This window comes from Canis lupus, chromosome 9 (assembly GCF_003254725.2).
Source record: "Canis lupus dingo isolate Sandy chromosome 9, ASM325472v2, whole genome shotgun sequence".
Classification (NCBI taxonomy): Eukaryota; Metazoa; Chordata; class Mammalia; order Carnivora; family Canidae; genus Canis; species Canis lupus.
In genome coordinates, this window is record NC_064251.1 from 43,685,631 (window position 1) to 43,706,386 (window position 20,756).

The following is a 20,756-nucleotide window of genomic DNA, read 5'->3' on the forward strand; positions in this document are numbered from 1 at the left end:
GGTGATCCTTAAAAGGCCAGATTCATAGGTCTCATCCCAGACCCACTAAATTGGAATCTCTGGGGTTGAGGCCCAAGGATCTCTAATTTCTAAAGCTCAGATGAATACTGCCACACAAGTGCCGTAATATGACGGAAAAGATAAATTGTTGTGGACTTTAGAAGCCCAAAGATGCTTTTAAACATGGAGGAGGTAAACTTTAAGATGAGCCTTTTGAGATTAAGATTTGATTGAAAGAAGGAGAAGAAAAGAATGTCATGATGAAAATGGCATTTAGAAAGATTAACCTGGTCATTGTAGGAAGGTTGAATTTTAATTTGGATGCTTTTAATGTGTCAGAGAATATCTACAAAGCCCTGGGAGGCTTTGGATTTTCTTTTGAATGGAACTTTCAAAGTCACAGCATAAGGGCTGTGTGTGGCTGGCTTAGTCGGCAGAGCATGTGACTCTTGATCCCAGGATGGTGAGTTCAAGCCCCACATTGAGTATATACAGCTTGCGTTTTCAAAAAAGTCACTGTATCAAATTCATTGATTTTAGTTGATCTGACTGATTGAAATATACACACACACTTTTTTTTTCTTTAAAGGACGTTTGGTTCATCATCTTAAGGATAGATTCACCTTGATGTAGTAACTTAGGAAAACAGTAATGGTTTTAACCTTCTATAGGTTGTTGTTGGCTAGGCTTATCACTAGAGTCTAGTCAAAATCTGAGCTATTTTAAAATCTGGCAAAAATATTCTCTACTTCACCCACCTGTGCACTTGTGCATGCATTTATACACACATGTAACAGTCATATTATCTGTCATATTATCATCATGGAAAAGGCATGATTTTTTTTCAGTTTTGTACTCTTTTGAATCTCTGATAAAAGCTCTGATAAAAGCTAAGCTCTTTTGGAAGGATGCACATACACACAATATTCATGTCATGTTAGACTTTTACTAGTCCTCTAAAACCCACTTGGAACCGAACCCCCTTAGGGTCCACTAATTCATACAAAGATCCCCTGCAATACAAATCTGGGGCTTTTTCTTGCTCTTAGGCAATAGCACTAAGTGTGCAGTAAGCAGTCAGTCTATTTGAAGAATGAGTAAGTAAATGAAAGTGAGAGAAAAAGGAAATCTCTGAGTCTGGAATGATAACCTCAATGATCTCTCTCTTGGAGTTACTTTTTCCAATCTTTTAATTCTGAAATATACTCTAGGAGAATAGAGAAGACAAAGAGGAGGTAGGAGAGGCAAAGAAAAATGATTCACTTTCCTTTGTAGAGTCTGACATAACTCAGGGCCTTGAGTTCATAAGTAGGATAAAGAATCCTACCGATTTGGTGCCAATAGGACCCTTCCCTGAATGCAGACATACTGTTTAGCTGCAGACATTATTAATGCTAATGTTTCTGCTGCTAAGGAGTGTGAAAAGGCAAAGGATGCTGTAGACTAGATTGCTTTTCAATAAATTTGGTTTTGCTGACTCTCTGCCTAAAATTTGTGATACTGGGCAGATTCTTGGTGTATTTAAAATAACACATTCTTGTGTTCATGACTTGGAAAACTCTATTTGGTTAATATGTATGTTCTCTCCAAGTTGAGCTCTATATTCAGTGTAATCCCAGTCAAAAACCCAGCAGTGTTTGTATGTATGTGTGTGAGGAAATTGGCAAACATTCTAAAGTTTATGGACACGGAAGAGACGTAAAATACCCGAGACAGTCTTGAAGAAACAAAGTCTCTTTCACAACAGATATATAAATTAACTCAAAAATAGATTGTAGACTTAAATGTAAAAGGTAAAATGATAAAGCTTCTGTAATAAAACATAGGAAAATATCTTTAAGACTTTGAGATAAGCAAAGAATTCATTAAGAGCATTAGCCATTTTTTAAAATTGATTGATTGATTGAGGCAGGGAACACAGCCAGAGGGAGAGGGAATCTTAAGCAGGCTACACATTCAGTATGAAGCCTGATGCAGGGCTCAAACTCAGGACCCTGAGATCATGACCTGAGCCAAAATCAAGTTTACCTGACTGAGCCACCCTGGTACCCCAAGCATTAACCATTTAAAAAAAAAAAATTTGAAACTGGACAGCATTAACATTAAGAGCTAATGCTCATCAAGTTAAGAGAATGGAAGGACAGACCTCAGACATATATTCAACAAAAAACTTGTTTCCAGAACATATTATGTGATAGACAATTATAAATATTTAGCATCTGAGGAAGACCATTAGAAGTATTTTACTTGACATTTTTCTAATTATAAATTCTGTATCTAAACATCATATATCTTACAAATACCTTCTACAAATTAAGAACTTTTGCCCATTAGTAAAAGACTTAGGAATTTGACAAAAGAGGATAACCAAAGAGCTAATAAGCATATGACAAAGTGCTCGAAGTCATTAGTTGTCAGAGAAAAGTAAACTAAAAGCATAATGAGATACTAATATACCCACCAGAATGGCTAAAATCAAAAAGATTGACAATACCTGCTGTTGACAAGAATGCAAATCAACTGAAGTTCTTCACATTGCTGGTAAGAGTGTAAATTTGTAAAACTACTTAAGAAAACTGGCAGTTTTTACTAAAGGTAAATACATACCTACAGTCCAGCAGTTCTGTTCCTCAGTATACTCAAGACAAATCATATATCCATCAAAAGACATGTACAAGAGTGTTCATATCTGCTTTTTCATAATACCTAGAAATTGGAAACAACCCAAATGTCGGCCAGTAGTACTCTGCATAAGTACATTGTGTTACATTCCGTTCACATACTACACCAATAAAAAGGATGAACCACTGATCCACACGTCAACAAGGTTGAATCTCATAGGCATAACAGTAAAGGAAAAACGATATACACAAAAGACATAATTCTTTGTGATTCAATTCAATAAAAATTTCAAGGACAGGCAAAACGAATCTGTTGGAAATAAAAATAGTGGTGACCTCTGAGCAGGGATGGGTTTTGACCAGAAAGGGATGAGGGGGCCTTCTAGGATGTTGAAATATTTAACTTCTTGATGCAGATTCTAACCACGGAGTAAAAATCCATCATACTATCTACTTTGTGTAAAATTAATCAAAATATACACTTAGGATTGGCATACTTTATTTTATAACTCTATTGAAAATGATTGTAATTACATAGTCTCTACTTTAAAGAACTTAAAATCTATTGGGGATTAAGAATGGGGAAGGGGTAGCTCCTTTGCTAAACATGGGATTTAACTTGCCTTTATGAACAGTTAAATTTCTAGTATTTATATTTAGGATTAAGATTATTTACAGTAGTTTTATTGGTAAAGGGCTAAGAAAAAAAGCCACTATGCATTGTATAACCAATTTATAGTGAATCTTAACATCACAGAAGTTTTTCTGTTAACTTTAACAGAAGTTAAAATTCTAAAAAAAAAAGCGCATAATCGGCTTTTGTCCAGTTCTTAAAAGATTAGAGAAATGTGCTGAGACACTGTTTGGTTATGACCATTATTTACAGAAGTGTTTTACTTCATTTTTTTAATTAGACAAGTCTGCTTGCTTTTTTTTTTTTTTTTTTTTTTTTTTTTTTGAGATCCTTTGAAGAGTTGGTGGTTGGGCAGCCCCGGTGTCGCAGCGGTTTGGCGCCGCCTGCAGCCTGGGGTGTGATCCTGGGGACCTGGGATCGAGTCCCATGTCGGGCTCCCTGCATGGAGCCTGCTTCTCCCTCTGCCTGTGTCTCTGCCTCTCAGTCTCTCTCTCTCTCTCTCTCTCTTCTCTCTCTTCTTTCTCTTCTCTCTCTTCTCTCTCTCTCTGAACAAAATAAATAAATCTTAAAAAAAAAAAAGAAGAGTTGGTGATATTTTAGGTTACTCTGACTCCTTACAAGTCAAAGTCTTTACAAGAGTCTCCTATTTACATCATAAGGCTAATCTCACACACTTTATTCCCACAAATAATAGTGGGGTTATAGAAGGACTCAGGCTATTTAAATGGGGATTCAGGCATGAAGTCTAGAGTTTGAAACTGGTACTATTCCTTCTCACTTATTTACATTACTTCTGAGATTCCTGGATCATTTCTACTGATCTAAAAGCACTGTTTTTGCCCCCCTAGAAACACTGTGGAATGCCATCCTCTGATAAACATTTTGAGATAAAATAACAGTAATATAAAATAACAGGCATTTTAAAAATTCTAAGCAAAAAAAAAATTTTTTTGAAGCAGAGTTTAAAATATTGTACCTTTAAAGCTAACAATCACAGCTAAATGCTTTAGTGCAAATGTCTGACCCTGTTTTATATGCCTTTTCCACAAAAAGCCTCATCAAATCTGGAATAAGAAAGCCTCATTCTTCTCCATCAAGGTTTAAAATGTATGGTTGTCACTTTCTCTAGATAACCTCTAATTATAGCAGATAGATTTGAAGTGTAAAATAGCTTTGTCTAATGGACGCTGTCACTCATTGCATTCTGGTTTCCCCCAAGACAGGATGTATGTTGTTCAGATACAGAGTTGAGAGTCCGAAAGATGTCAAGTAAAACACTAATTTCTGCCTCCCTCAAACATCAAATATTCATGTTAAAAATTGTTCTATCGCATAATGAGAAATGAACTTGCGTGAATTTGTGACACTAGATAATTATAGGGTTTTTAATTTGTAGGAATGAAATAATTTAACTTTTGTATGATAAAAATTATTTTTTGAAGAAACTGAAAGATATGTTACCTTTCCTTTATACCAAGATTCTACATATGAACATTTTAATTCAGAAAGAAAAGATCAAGATTCTTTATAAAACATCTAAACTATTTTCAAACTTTTATGTGTAACTGGCTTTAAAGTGAGTAAAGGCTTTTTCATTACAGATTTTAGCTTAATTTAGAACTTTAAAGTGACAAATGCTTGGCTAAAAAAATGAGCAGGGTTTCTTCCACATGTAAATTGCAAGGGGAAAAAAAAGAGAAATCGATAGGTTATAACTTAAAACACAGATCAACCATAATATGTAAATCTTATTTAGCTCCTGATGTAAACTAAAAAACTTATAAAAAGGAAAGAAAATTGGAAGTTTGAGACCTAGATATTTGATAGTATTAAAAAACATAAAATTTTTAATTTGATAGCTATATTTTTTAAGGTTTTTTTGCATTTGAGGTGAGCTTTTTAAAATCTCTTTTCAACTTTTTTTTACATTTTTAAATTTAATTTGCCAACATATAGCATAACACCCAGTGCTCATCCCATCAAGTGCCCTCCTCAGTGCCCATCACCCAAGTTACCCCATCCCCCCCACCCACTTCCCTTTCCACAACCTCTTTGTTTCCCAGAATTAGGAGTCTCTCATGGTTTGTCTCCCTCTCTAATTTTTCCCACTTAGTTCCTCTCCTTTGCCTTATAATCCCTTCCACTATTTATATTTTTTAAAAGTTTTTAATCTTTGGGGTGCCTGAGTGGCTCAGTTGGTTAAGTGTCTGACCCTTGATCTCAGCTAAGGTCTTGATCTCAGGGTTATGAGTTCAAGCCCCATGTTTTCATCTTTTAGCAATACTTACTGATGTATGGCTGAAATAAGTCTGGTATTTGCTTCAGAATTATATAGATAGAGTGGAGGTATAGATGCCATAACATGGCCATATGTAGGTTACTAAGACTGGGTATTGATTACATGAACATTCCTGATACTATTCTGTCTACTTTTACATGTTTGAAATTTTCCATAATAAAATTTTTTTTCTTGAAAACTTGGCTAAAGATAGAAAATTTGAACATGTACCACACAGTTTATTTATTTCCTATTAAATAACTTCTTCCATATTCTTTGAGCCTCAGATTTCTCATTAGTTAGATTATATTCAAATTTTTAAGTGTGACATCATAGATGGAACTTAAAAGAATAGCTGGACAGCTGGTAGGGGAAGTAGGCCTATTTATTATGTTTCAAAGGCAGAAGTGACTTTGTTAGTATGCTACTTTTATAAAGGACTTGAATTTCAGATGCCTTAAAGTCTTTCTACCCTGGTGACTGACTTCTTTTTTTGTACTTGGAATAAAATCCAAAATGCTTAACAAAATTTGAAGAGATTTTTATGTGATATATCTCCTGCCTTCCTCTTCTATTTTATCCCAGTCTGTTTTCCTCCCACCCTCTATGTTCCATAAGCACTGGCATTTATGTTTCTAGAATTTGCCTGGTTTCTTCTTGCTTCTGTGCCTTTACATGACCTACTCATATCCTGACCAACTCCTATTCAGCCTTCACCTCCTAGTGTTACTTCAGGGAAACTTTTTGTCCCCATTCCTCTTGACTTTTACCCTTCAGATAATATGTGTCATAATTATATTATTGTGTGACTGTTGGCTTGTTTGTTTAATACCTTCCTCTCTACTAATTATGAAAGCAGGATGGTATCACTTTTGTTTATCAGTATAACCAGAGAGCCTACCACATTGCCTGCCAGGTAGAATGTACTTAGTAAACATTCTAAGTACATAGAGGAAGGAGTAAAGGAATGAATGGTAGGTGTGTCTCCTCATGCTCTTAGAGCAACACTGATTGTTAAAAATAGGGCAATTCTTTTCAACACACTTTCCGTGCAGGTGTCTGGTAGCATGTAGTAGAACCCAATTGCCCCTCTCATTTTAGTTTAGATAGAATGGTCTTTTACATAGTAAGTTTACAAATCCATCTGAATGCTTAGGACTGTTTCCTGACTGATAAATTTAGTTGACCTCAGTGGGCAATTGTAACTAAGCCTTATTAGCTCATTAAAGAATTTATAGTATTTACTTGCATTTATGTCTTATTTTGCTTCCTTTTTAGTTCTCTGAATTTGACTTTTTTTTTTTTCCTTTTCTTAGGTACTCTCTGCCCTTGACATACTCCAACCTCCACACATTGACTATTTTGAAGAAATGTATCCTAACCAGGGAATGTGAAAGAAGGGGACAATTTTTTGTTAATTTATTCTTCTAGCACCTTTTGGGTTTTATGCTTTAAGGTGTATAAAATCTCATCCTTGCAGAAGTGGTTGAGTACCTGGAACCAGGTAATTTTGAAATCCCAAGTATCTGACAGCAGTGTTATCAATATATCCTGAATTGTGATACCATAAAACAGAACTTTGGAGGTCATATTTTACTTAATCTCCACACAGCCTTATGAGATAGGTTATTTCCATCCCCATTTTACAGATGAACACAGTGAGGCAGCTATGTTGTATGAAACTCAAGAAAGTACTCTTGTTGCTATATACCAGCTGCCTATCAGTTAAGAGGTCTAATACTGCCCCTTTTTTCTACCACTTGAGTAAGGTGAAAATTAAAGAGATAATGTAAGTCGAATCCCGAGTTCTTTGGAATAATGGTGGTGGTGATGGTGCTGGTAAGAGTCATTACTTATGTAAGTTTTTATCAGCTACCAGGCACAATTCTAAGTTATTTACACATAGGAGTTTATTTAATCCCTATAGCAGTCATCTGGGAAAGACACTATGATTATTCCCGTTTTACAGAAGAGGAAATTGAGGCACAAAAGATTAAAAAAAAAAAAAAAAAAAAAACTTGACCAAGATCACAGAGCTAGTAAGTATTGAGATTGAGATTCAATTCCAGACGGTTTGATGCTATGGTCTTTATTTCAACTCCTATCTATGTGATTCTTTCAGGATAGAGGCTTTAACATTATATTACTACTGTTAATGTGTAAGCATAGTATGGTAGCTATCATGGATAATAATGAACTGTAAAATAATGCCTGGTATTTGTTCCTGGGACTGTGCATGAAAATAAAAATTGGGACATAGGTTAGCCCTAGGCAAAGCATTACCATTTACCATTCTGCATTTAACTAGGTAAAACTTTAAATGAAAGACAGGGAGTCCTAAATCATTGAATTTGGTGAGCTCATGACAGTATAGTTTATTTACTCTAGGCTTTTAATTAACACTAGGACTATGACTTAGAATGGAAACCTGTATAAAAGCAAGATACTTTTTCTGACTTAGCAGTGAGATAAAAATCTCATTCTTACACAGGTGGTAGGTAATTCTATACTACACAATTATCTTTGATAATTCTCTTTCCCTAAGGGAAAGAGAATGGCGAAGCTGACTGGGGAATTGGGAAATGTTATAAGGTAATAGAACTGTCACTGATCAACACTGCTGGGATGTTGTGATCTGATAAGCCTAAAGCTCTTGAATGCTGTAATCCTTGGTGCTATTTTAACCCATGCATCTTTTATGGAATTAATAAAGTCTTATCTCAGTGTACTTGGGGTTCTCCAACCCTGCACTTTCCAGAGAAAGGATGTGTCTTGACCAGATTTTGGCTGATAAGAGTATCTTTGTATACCTGAGATCTTGGGCCTAGTCAGGTGGTTCTTGACATATGCTTTGTTTTTTAAAAGCACAGAATTACCCTGAGGATAGAAGAATTGAGAAAGTTCTTTTCTCCCAGATCAGAAGTAACAACTGAGGAGAAAGCATTGATGATTCCATTCCAAAGACTCCCTAAAGATTCCTCAGGGCCTCGTTGAAGAAGGGAAATAGTGGTAGTGGGGCATACTTACATCATTTATCAGAAGTTGCTTCCTACACCTGGCCAAGTCACCTTTATCCTTTTAGTTGGCCAAAAAAGAACCTACATATTAGAAGGTATTCCTATGGATGTGTAATGCTATTTCTACGTGTTTGGAAATGAGGTTGCTGACAACAAACCTTGAAATTAGAAGAAATCTTCTTTATTAAATAAGAATTTTATTGTATTATAGGTTGTGTTGGAGTCCCCAAGATCACCCTCAGGTAAATTGCTGAAAGAACTCACAAGATCCAGGAAAGGTGTTCTATCATGGCTTTAGTTTATTACAACAAAATGATACAGATTGAATCAGCAAAGGAAAAAGGTACATAAGGCAAAGTCCAGGAGAAACCAGGTGCAAAGTTCCACTTGGCTTCCTGGTAGAATTGCACAGATCTTGCTTAATTCTCCCAGCAACAGTGTATGATAACACAGACAAATGTTGTCAACCAGGGAAGCTCACCTGAGCCTTAGTGTCCAGGGTTTTTATTGGAGGTTAATCAGGTAGGCCTAGAGCACTTACATGACTGACCTTAGCTACTCAGTAAGCAGCCCTCCTCTTTCCCCACCCAGAGGTTAAACTAATACAGCTGGCCCACTGCCCCAAGCATACAAACACTGGTGTCACCATAAATCATATTGTTAGCATAAACTGTCTGATGTGACCAAAGCCCCAGGTATACTATGATACTCTTATGAGGCAGAACATTGCAAGGGCTCAAAGATTATTTCCCAGGAGTTGGTCCTAAGCCAGTCCTAAAGACTCTTGGAATATGTGGGGTTTGGGCAGCCTAGAGCTACTGAGTTGACCCCTGCATGTAGGCCATCTATGAGGAAAGAAAGTTTTCAAATAATTAATTGGTGAATATGGATATATTTAAATAACTGCCAGATATATTTAGATTCTCTTCACTGGGTACTTAGCTAATTCATAATATTCATTTTCTGTCTTAGAGTTCAAGCATGAATTGTTTATATCAGGCATTAATTTTGTATACTTGGGTTTGTCATTCCTTTAAAAACTGTGCTTCTAAAAGCTAGGAGTTCTCAATCACTTAGTATTTACCATAATTGGAGTCTGAGAGATCCTTGATTGATTATTATTTCAAATATTTGCAAAGAGAAAGTTAGCATAGTTATGGTTTAAAACCACGAATGAAAAAAACTAAATAAATAAATAAATAAAACCACGAATGACATAAGTGGTATAGTACCTGTTGGTGGCTGATTTCAGCCCATTTTGTTAGTTAGCATAATGTTTCTATGCAATTCCACTCCCCAGGATTGTTTGTGAATGTTTAATTAAAAGTCTTTGCCATAAAATATTTGTGGAACCATCTGATATATCATTTACATAAATGTTTTACTCTCTTATTTAGTTTTTTTACCTTCCAGTTAAAAAATTGACACCTGTTGCTTTCATAGTAATTAGCTACAGAAGAGTCTTTCAAACCTAAACCTCAACTATTCTTGTTTTCTGTTGTATAATTTTTAGCTATATATAAAATCATGCACAGAAAAAGGGTGTTTTCCAGGGGTGGGGCTACTTGGAAAACATTGAATCCTTTTAACATAAAAAGGAATTATTCCTATAGCTGCCCCAGGATTATAAAGACTTTGTTGGGAGGCATGGTTTAGCTTGGAGTATAGGATACAAAAAATTTGTGTTTTAGAATAGCTATTAAATGGAAATGTAAGAAATGCCTTAATTACATACAAGCTCTGCCTTTGGTGATTCTTTTAATATCCTAAATAGAAAGTTTTCTATGTCCTGTACTTTTTAATACAGATAAATTTGTTGTAGCCAATGCAAAAAAAATTTTTCCCTCAGTTTCCCTCTGAGAAATAAGAAAACTTACTATCAAAATATAAAAATATTGAAGATTAATAATACCTCAAGTTAGTATTTGATTTTCAACTTAATGTATTATTCATCTGTGTCAGCAGCTCCATCTGTAGTATCTCAAAAACATGGCATATACACATTACTCATGGTTTTAGACTGTGGCTTTTTTTTTTTTAATTGGAAGACTGTTGCGTCTTTGCAGATTTTAGAACGGATAATATTTTGAGTTTTAAATGTTTAATCATGGAATTATACTTTGAAGAAACTTCGAGGTCTGAGGCTGTCATTTTAGGTAAGTTCTAAGTATGTTGCTATGCATCTAATGGATGTTCTAATATTTACTTAGCTGATAAAAGAATCAGTTTTTAGAGTCAAGAATATATATTTATCTTATTATTTGTTAAAGGAAAGAAATAATTTTAAGTAACCTTCCATTATACATACAGTACCATATCACTGCACTTTTTTCTAAGATTAAAAATTTGTGCTGTTATATTCTATATATAACTGTTAGTACAGAAACATTTTAAGATCTCTCTACATGGACTTAACAGTTAATATCATTTTAGAAAACCTGAAGTCTTTGAATTTTTGATGTAATCATATATACAATTGGAGTATAAGCATATAGTATCATACAGTTAATCATACATTTTTCCCTGAAGCTGTAATAAAATGATTGCATCAGTGCCCACCAAAAGTTTGGCTTGAGTTTTCAGACCATGCATGTTTAGATAGCTCCTTAAGCAGCTTTTAAAAAAACTATCTAGATTATGACTGTTTATAAATCTACCTATAGGGTACAACAGATTTAGCAGGAGTCCAATATGGAAGGAGCAATAATCTACCATGATCTCTGTATCTTGTAACTTTTCTATTTTCATATTTTTAAAATCTGATGTATCAACCTGGAAAATATATTCTGTAGGAAAAATTATGTATTTTTTTTTTCTTAACCCATCAAGGTATTTTTTTTAAGACTTTATTTATTCATGAGAGACACAGAGAGAGAGAAAGAGAGGCAGAGACACAAGCAGAGGGAGAAGCAGAGTCCATGCAGGGAGCCTAATGTGGGACTCGATCCCAGGACTCCAGGATCACACCCTGGGCCAAAGGCAGGCACTCAACCGATGAGCCACCCAGGCATCCCCCCAAATTATGTATGTTTTTAACTGAACTTTTAGCTGTTAGAGGATCACATTATCCGTTTTGCACTTTGAGTTTCTGTTTGGAAAACTGTATGAAAACACTTTGGCACTTAGTTACTTTGAGCCTACTGAAATTTGACCCAAGAGAAACCAGTTGTAATTATATGATTGGAAATCATTTATCATGCTTTAGTCAGGATTCTGAATTCTGCACATAAACATGCCTTTTCCCAGAAAGTACAGGATACCTGATGGATTGGAAATAAAAATTTGACTTGCCTTGGGAAAAGTTTACTTTTGACTTGAAACATAATCTTAGAGTTTTATGGAGAAGAATATGGATAGTACAAGTTTTCTGTGCTAGAAGCAATTACAGCCTAAAACCCAGTTGAAATGAGAAGTCTAATGGGCGACCATGTGTCTGGTTTGTCAGGGCCCCTGGATTTTACCTGATGGTCCTGTATAATTAATAAGTTCCTCCTTTTACTTTCAGAAGTGTCCTTATTCAGATAATAGGTTTGGCCTTTGTAGGCATTGTTAAATGGGGAATCTCTTGTCAAAAAGGCAGTAGGGGAACCTCCATGCCTATTTTGACCAGTTAGCATCCTTGGTGAGCAGTAATGTAGTTTGGGGTTCCTCAGATGTAGTCATTTAATTTTAACTGATAGTATTTGTATACTGTATTTTATAGAAACATTTTGTAATTTAAAGAATACACAATACATGATACCCTGGTGCTATGAAATAGCTCTATAACCCTCAGGGAATTTTCTAGGAGTCTGTGAATTGCAAAGAACAAACCAAATGAAATATGTATATATATATGTAAGTGCACTCTTACTCCCAATCAGACAGTACCAGTAAGGACCAGAAATCTACATCCTAGGACCTTTGAGGATTCCCTTATTGTTAGAATTTCCTCTTCATTTATTCTGTAAACTTAAGCATCAACTATGTGCCTAGAACCAGAATTTGTTTTTCTATTATGCTTATTGTTGTATTCCCAACTATTAGAATAGTGCCTAACATATAGTAAGTGCCACATAAATGTTTGCTAAATGAAGGAATAAGATAGTGTCTTCCCTTCAATTTGTAATCTAGCAGGGGATACAATCATATAAATAATAATTATAATATAGATTGGGAAGCATAGCAATATAAAAGAATTAGCCTATTCTGAGAGCATTGGGGGTATGATTTTCACTCATTCCCATTTTAGTGTCCAAGCTGGATTACTTGAAAAGCATTTGATGACTTGAAACAAAAACTTGCTTACCCACTGTCTTACCAATTCTGGCTCCTTACCCCTGAAGCCTAGACAGAAACAGAGAAAGACAAAACAAAGGAAAAGGTACCAGAAAAATCCAGCTGAATTCCTGACTTTAATTGTCACTTATGTAGTATCTGGTCTGCCTTATTTATTCGTTCAGCCAAACATTTAGCAATACTTTGTACATAACATTATACTAATCTCTGTGGAAGATACAAAGACAAATTGTTCATTTGTTTAGCTTTTTTTTTTTTTTTTTTTTTGGCATTTAATGTACCAAGCACTGTTCTAAATACCTGACTCTTATCTCCATTTTACAGATGAAGAAACTATAGCTCAAAGAGGTAAATAACTCATCCAAATTCACTAAGAAATGACACAGCTGATCCAGGGAACCAGGAGTGCTCTTAATTCCCTGCTCTCTATTAGTGCTTTTCCTTAGAGTCTATGGAGTGAGATAAGATGTAAAGAAATAATCATCATATATGGTAGAAAGTGCCAAAAGAATATGGGCAGGTGGTATGGAACTTTATTATTTTTTTAAAATATTTATTTATTCATGAAAGACACACACACGGTGGGGGGGGTGGGGCAGAGACACAAGCAGAGGGAGAAGCGGCTTCATGCAGGGAGCCCAATGTGGGACTTGATCCCGGGACTCCAGAATCACACTTTGGCCTGAAGGCAGGTGCTAAACCACTGAGCCACCCAGGGATCCCGGTATGGAACTTTAAAAGAAAGAATTTTTCAGGCAGAATTTAAAAACAGTAAGACTTCATGAAGAAAATGGCATTTCAGATGAGGGTTGAAGGATGAGAAGAATTTGGATAGGTAGCATTGAGGAGGGTGGATATTCATTCCAGATGGAGAGACTTAAGTATCAGGAGCATCTTTTAGGGAATGACAAATCATCCAGTTGGCTAGAGTTTAGCATCATGTATAATGATGGGGCAAATCATGGGGAGGGGACCTTGAATGTTAAACTAAGAAAATTTATGTTTATTCAGTAGGAATTTGAAGGCACAATGAAAGATTTTTTAATGAGAATGACAAGACTGGAAATGTCCTTTATAAGTTTAAAAAAAACTTATAAATTTAACTCTTTTTATTTATTTTGTTTTGTTTTAACAAAGTTTCTATTTGGGATGATGAGAAAGTTCTAGAATTAGTGGTGATAGTTACACAACATTGTGAATGTACATAATGCCACTGAATTGTACATGTAAAAATGGTAAATTTTATGTTATGGGTAGAGGCCACTTTTAGACGACAGACTTGAGTAATGGAAACTTGCTCAAGGTAAAAAGGCCCACAGTGACCACCTGGCTGAATACATACAGACCCATCAGGCAACCCAGCTCAAAAAATCCATAGTCCCTAACTGACCAATGGGCTACTTACAACCAGGTGCAATTACCCAAAAGGAGAAAATTCCATAGTCTCCATACCTCCTCACTTCCTACTTTAAATACAGCTCCCATTCACTGCCTCTTTGCAGACAGTCTTTGCTGTCCTGTCCCTCCACCACTTTGCAGTGTATTCAATAAACTTCTGTCTCCCGTGTTCTGCCTTGGGTGAATCCTTTCATTCCCCGCGCCACCGGCTTCCACCTGATCATCGTCCCACATTTGGGAGCCTGCATCTGATGGAGTGGGACACCACATTATGTATATTTTACCACAATTAAAAAAGAAAAAAAAAACCCTTAAAAAGGTCGCAACTCTTAGGGCTGAGAGGCAGCTACTGTTGTGTAGACCAAGAAAGTTGAACAGAAGGATTTTTTAAAAATATTTATTTATTTATTCAGAAAGAGAGAGAGGCAGAGACACAGGCAGAGGGAGAAGCAGGCTCCATGCAGGAAGCCCTATGTGGGACTCAATCAGGGTGTCCAGGATCACACCCCGGGCTGCAGGCAGCGCTAAACTGCTGCGCCACCGGGGCTCCCTGAACAGAAGGATTCTTGGCAATTGATTGGGACCTCTTTAGCCATGTACTCAACAACTGGGCTTTAATATTGATGGTTGGTTGCGTATTCATAGAGGCCTGGCAAGAAAATGAAAAACCAGGAGGAACGTCCCTAGAACGTCACAGAATGGCTGGCCACATTGACAGAGAAGTTGACATCAGAAGAGGAATTGGTGTACTCCGAGAAAGGAGAGGCAAGATCCAAAGACAGATGTTGGGGTGTTAGCAATCAACAGGTTCAGCAGGAGTAATAGTGTGGTTAGAATGTGGAGATTGTATTCCAAGAAAGGAATTTGTAGTTAGAACAAGTTGTTGCTTCAAGAGAGAAAGTAGAGCCATGCTTTAAGGTAGATGGATGGAGTAAAATAATAAAGTCCTTAGGGTTCAGATGGTTGAGAAATTGAGGGGTAGAGATTCTCTGCCCTGATTGCACATTAAAATAACTTAAGGAGCTTTAAAAAAAAAAAGTTCAAACCCTACATTTTTATTTAATTGGTTTGAGTTTGGTTCTCAGCATCAGTAAGTATTTTTGAAAAGCTCTCCCCAGTGATCTGAATGTGCTCCTCCAGGTTGGGATCCACTAGGCTAAAGCACCAGAATAATTATCAGCATGAATGTTGAAGGTACAGTGACTACGTGAGGAACTTTAAATGTGCACATGTGAACCAGCTGTTTGTGTCACCTAGCTAAGATCTGGATTGTTATAAAAGCTGCTAGAAAAGACAAGGATAAGAAACTATGGAATTAATTTCTGGTATGGTTTTCTTTCTTTCTTTTTTTTTTTTTTTAAAGGGGAAGTCTTTGAGCAATAGCGCTGGGACCAACCATAGCCTGGAAAATGGGGGAGATGGAAGCAGCTTACTCTGTCTCCACTTGTTAGGTCTTTACATGTGGACTGCTTTCAGAATCATGTTTGTGCTCTTCATATATTCATCATAAATGCTTTTTGATGACCAAATTAACTGTGATTGATCTACCAATCTTTAAAAACTTCAGGACATAATTCATCTTCTGTTTAATCTTTAAGAAAGTTAGAATATATTCTATTTTAGGAAAAAAGTTCCAACTTTATTTTCATTCTGACACAACAGTGGAAAGGATTTAAAGTGAAGTATCAGAAGTTTAAGGCTATGTGTCTTTGACTTGGAGCCTTGAACTAATCACCCAAAATATCTGTTTCATATATTCTTTCAATTTTTAAACCTGACTAAAAGAGATAATTGATTTATGTCCAGTTCCATTCATTTAGCTGATTTTCCAGAGTGAGCATGAGCTAGGAATCAAGAATGTGCTGTTCCCTCAGGTAATTTCAGCTCCCATAGGCTTCCCTAGTGAGAGAATTTCACCAAACTGAGCATGATGCTTTGAGAGGTAGTTTTATATTGTATGACCCCTTAACAAGAGCCAGCTGCTTCATATGGGGTTCAGTCAAAAGAAAGCAGCACTGTTTCAACACCAGAGAACACAGTACTGTTGAATTTAATGTTTGACACATTGGTCTCCAACATGACATCTTCCCAGATAATTTTTTGTGATAGTGTTCATTTTATGCCCTAACTTTAGAACTTTACCCTCGAAACAGAGGTAGTAGTAGGGTAGTATGATGTGTAATGACCATTGCTGTTATCCTTACAGGGTTCATGGTTCAATTGGGGATGATTGATGATTTTCAGATAATTAGAATACTAGGGTAATCTGTTTAACACTAGAGAATTAACCAAATTTTCTAAGCAGAAAAAACCTCTGCCTTTCTCTCCTTCCCAAGAAACTAGTTTGGAAGACTTACCTGATGCTTAAAGATTTCATAGAATAAAACATTTTCTCTAGTCCTTCTCTTATAGGAGCCATACAAGATCAATGATCTATTAGTGGGATAAATCTATTTTTAGTATTTCCAGTTGAATTTTTATTTTCCCACAAAGTTTTAGGCAGTATCTGATTTCATGTTTGTGAATCCGTGTAACTCCCTCTGCATAGCTGTTATAATAGTGTGGAACAGTGCTAATAGGTGGCACATCTAAGTGTATATTAGATCATTCATTACATAAATGTTAGAAAGTGGGCATCTGAACAGATGAATAAGGCACTATATCAGATCTTCTACCTTTTTATAAAGATATAATTGACATATAGTAAATCTATCTTGTCAGAGAAGCAGACCCCTTTAATTGGACCACCATTTTATTTCATCTCTTCACTGCCATAAAAAGTACTGACTTCTCTGATATACCTCTCCTAGTTTCTTTCTTCTTAGAGATTTTTGTTCTCTGTATATTTTGAATCCTCCCTGCCCTCCATAACTGTTTTTTAATAACTTTGACTTTTAAAATCTTTAACCAAAAATGAATTTCATTAGTAATGGGTAACACTGGGTAGGTAAGGAAGCATCTGTAGCTTCACATTGAGAGGCTTGTCTTCCCTTCAGAATGCTGTTTGTGGTTGTTTATACCACTGATAGCAATCTGCTCTCAGGTTTTAATGACATCATTCTTGCAGCTTTACAATAGATCAGACTGGAATAAATTGCTCTCAAATTCTGTTGGGCAGAAGGATATTTGAAACCAGATTGTCTGGACACGAAGTAAGTTTTTTAGACCTGTTAAGAAAGGTTGGTGGGTCTAATGTGAAAGCTCATTGTCCTTAGAAAGCATTAAGATTTGTTGTAATAGCAGTAAGAAGCATGATGCAGTTTATATGATACATGCATTTATCTTCTGAATGGATTAAGAAGTGATTGAAGAATTTGCCCTTTCTCTTCATGAATTAAAAAACTGGAAAAGTAAAATGTTTCTAATCTAGGAGAAGGCTCTTCTTTCAGATATCTTTTTTTTTTTTTAATGTTCAGAAAAAATGACTATTCCAGTCATTTCTTTTGGCTTCTATATCTTGGCTCTTAATCTCTTATTTTTGTGTGTATGTGCATTTACTTTGGAGGGTTATGATGGAAAATTAGTAAATCACCAAGCCCTACTATCTATATTTGACACAAACCAAGTTTGCCTCTTCAGGGTACTTTGGAAAGAAGAGAGCTGAGGTTTGAAATAACCTCTTTTTCTCTAGGATGCTCTTTCTGTTTTATTCCTATGTGTTTATAGCCTTAGTGACAAGGACTCAGCCAATAGAAAGAACCCTCTGGGCTATTGACAGTATGTAGAACAAAGTATGTAGTATGTATCTTTCCAGTGATTTCCCCTTTTTTCTGGTGATAGAATTGATTTTTAATTAGTTTTAAATTGCAAATTGAAGATAGTTTTTAATTTTTAAATTTTTGACATTCTATACACAACAGATTAATTACCTTAAAAAGAAAAGGAATTTGTCATTGCCTGGGAAAGATTGTTGTATTCAAACATTTTAACAACGTGACCTTTTATTCCATTGATTTCTATAGAGAAGCACAGGCATGCTTCAGAAAAGGTCAGTGATTCTAATTGAAGCACACAGATTTTTTTTTTTTTTTTTCTAGTTGCAAAGGCGCCCATGCTTTTTGTTGCAAACAAGATGATGAGATTTAGGGCTGACCATTTGTTACAGGAGAAAGCAATTCTCTGTGATGCATTGCTGTTTTTCTTCCACATGGAAAGCATTGTTTGAAATCAACAATATCCATAAACTAGATTTTCATTATCCGTGCTATTTAATGCCCTCATTTTTATTTCAGAGGCAGTTACATTCTGAGATCTAGGTTGAATTTTCCTCCTCTATGGACCTGATTTTGGGGGGCGGGGGGAATGTGAATCTATTAAGTCTCACATATTTATGGTTGTGAGATTTTCTTCTTTCAAATAGGAATGGCAAGGTTTCAGAATGAATGCTTAATGTGAATTTAAGCATGTTTTCACTGTCATTCTTGGACTTTTCATATAAGAGAATTCTTGGCTAGAGGAGCTAGACAGGACTAACTACATACTATAATTTATTAAGCCACAAATTCACTGTGTCCTTTTGGAAAAATCACCTGACTCGTGTTTGTTCTATGTATCACAAAGATGAAGACTTAAAAAAGGAAGGGGGGGAGGATTGTAGAACCTTTGACCAATATGATGCCTACTTGATAAATATTTAATGTTGCAAGATTTCTTTTTGGTCTGGCTTAGTGTTGATTTTTGTCCAATATGCAATGGAAAAAAAAGAATGATCCAGTTTTCATTATCTGAAATCAATAAAGACTGTTTAGGGATTAAAATTGTATTTTCAGAGCTTTCTGTCCATATTCATTATGTAGGAAATAATTTGACACAATAAATTCTCCATTTTCTTCTCCCAGTCCAGCTAAACCAGTTAAATACCCTTATTTTGCTTTCTGAAAGCTTTTAACATATCATTAATAATTTTTCATACAAAATCAGTTGCTCATTGCACATAAAACATTAAATGTGTTCTCAGACTTGAGTTCAATTGAACAGGCAGGTCAAATCACTAGTTTTGAACTGCAGATGGTGAGAGTTTTTGAACCTGATAGGTAGTCTTTTTACATAAGACCATATCACAAATTTTCATTTATATACAATGTGAGCTGTCCAGGATGATTAGCTATTAAAGTTTTCGTTTAGCAGTGTTTTTTTTACGACATTAGTACATTTTTATTAGTAAACATTAATTCCTAACAGCTTATAAATTCCCCCAGTGTTTATTGATAGTAGAAGCTGTGTAATGAATTGGTTTTATTCTTTCTCTTTTGTCTAAGAGGTGGGAACATTCTAAGTCATAGACTGGCAGGCCTGAATATGGGAATGTGGAATGTTGACTTTCTCCTATATTTTTGTTATATTAGGAAACTATTGAGTGTCTCCATTTCTTCTCCTACAATGCTTTGATGGCTCCCTCAGTACTAAATACTAGAGCCTAAGTTGATATTCTTGATTTTAAAGCACTCTATAATCAGTACCCTTCTCATCCTTCTGCCTGCCATACTCTCATCATCCCTTAGTTCTGCTGCCCGACAGTAATGGTCTTGAGTTTAATGACTTGCTATCACATCATGAAACAAGAACAGAGGTCCTTATCCTCTGTTTATTTCAAAATCCTTATGATTAGTTCAGGGCCTACCTAGTCAGCATTCTGCTAGCTTGATGTAATAGAAACAATCTGTTGTTTAAAAAAAAAAAAAAAAAAAAAAAAATCTGTTGTAGTGGCAAGGAGCGTGGAGTCTGGAGCCAAACTACCTAGGTTTGGATTCCAGCTTTACTTCTTACTACCTGTGTGACTTTGTGATCTTATTGCCTGTAACCTCTCTGTACCTCAATTTCCTGGTTAATAAAATGAGAATAATAATGGACCTATCTCATAGAGTTATTTTAAAGATTAAATTGGTATAGATTGACAGACTGAGAACTGTAAGGGAAGGCCTTATAGAGGAGATAGAACTTATAGAAGCTGAAAGATGGTAGGAATTCCTGTGAATTTTCTGATGCAAACAAAATGTGTCAAGCCAACTACCAACAGATGGCATTAGCAAGTACTCATCACAAACAAATGGACTTTCATAATGGCCTACCATTAACAAACATAGCCTGTCTTTATAGAGGATTCTTATTTTTAAATAAGCTGTGAATTGTTAATGACCAATGGGTTGTTAACCTCAGTACCTCATGTTTTACCTGGTCTCCTTTTCCCAGAAAAATGTATTCAGCGTACAACTCACTGACACCTCCAAGACTTCCATTCAGACTGAATCCACATTATGTGTTTCTTAGTGCTTTTTCCAGTACCTCTCCCAAACCTTTCTTGTTAATTAGAAAGATATGACAATTTCCTCCTTTAGCCCACGTCCCAAGAACCATTCCCTTTCTTCTGCCCCATGGTTACGTCTCCTAGTAGTGCCCCTGCCTGCCTGCATTCAGTTTACCCAGGCTCTAGTGTATTAGCAAATCATGAGGTTGTTTTAAAGAACTGTTTAAACTTCCAACTCACAGTTGGCATTTTTTCCCCCTGCTTTGAAGAGAATCGCTATAGATAG

General features: G+C 35.7%; 1 protein-coding gene across 1 annotated transcript in view; it reads left to right on the forward strand.

Annotated features, from left to right (window-relative positions):
* NLK (nemo like kinase) overlaps positions 1-20,756 on the forward strand; it is a 157,112-nt gene that overhangs the window by 91,190 nt on the left and 45,166 nt on the right. Inside the window, exon 3 of the mRNA XM_025476427.3 lies at positions 6,850-6,905. Coding sequence (XP_025332212.1) covers positions 6,850-6,905 — 56 coding nt within the window. The remainder of the gene's footprint in view (positions 1-6,849; positions 6,906-20,756) is intronic.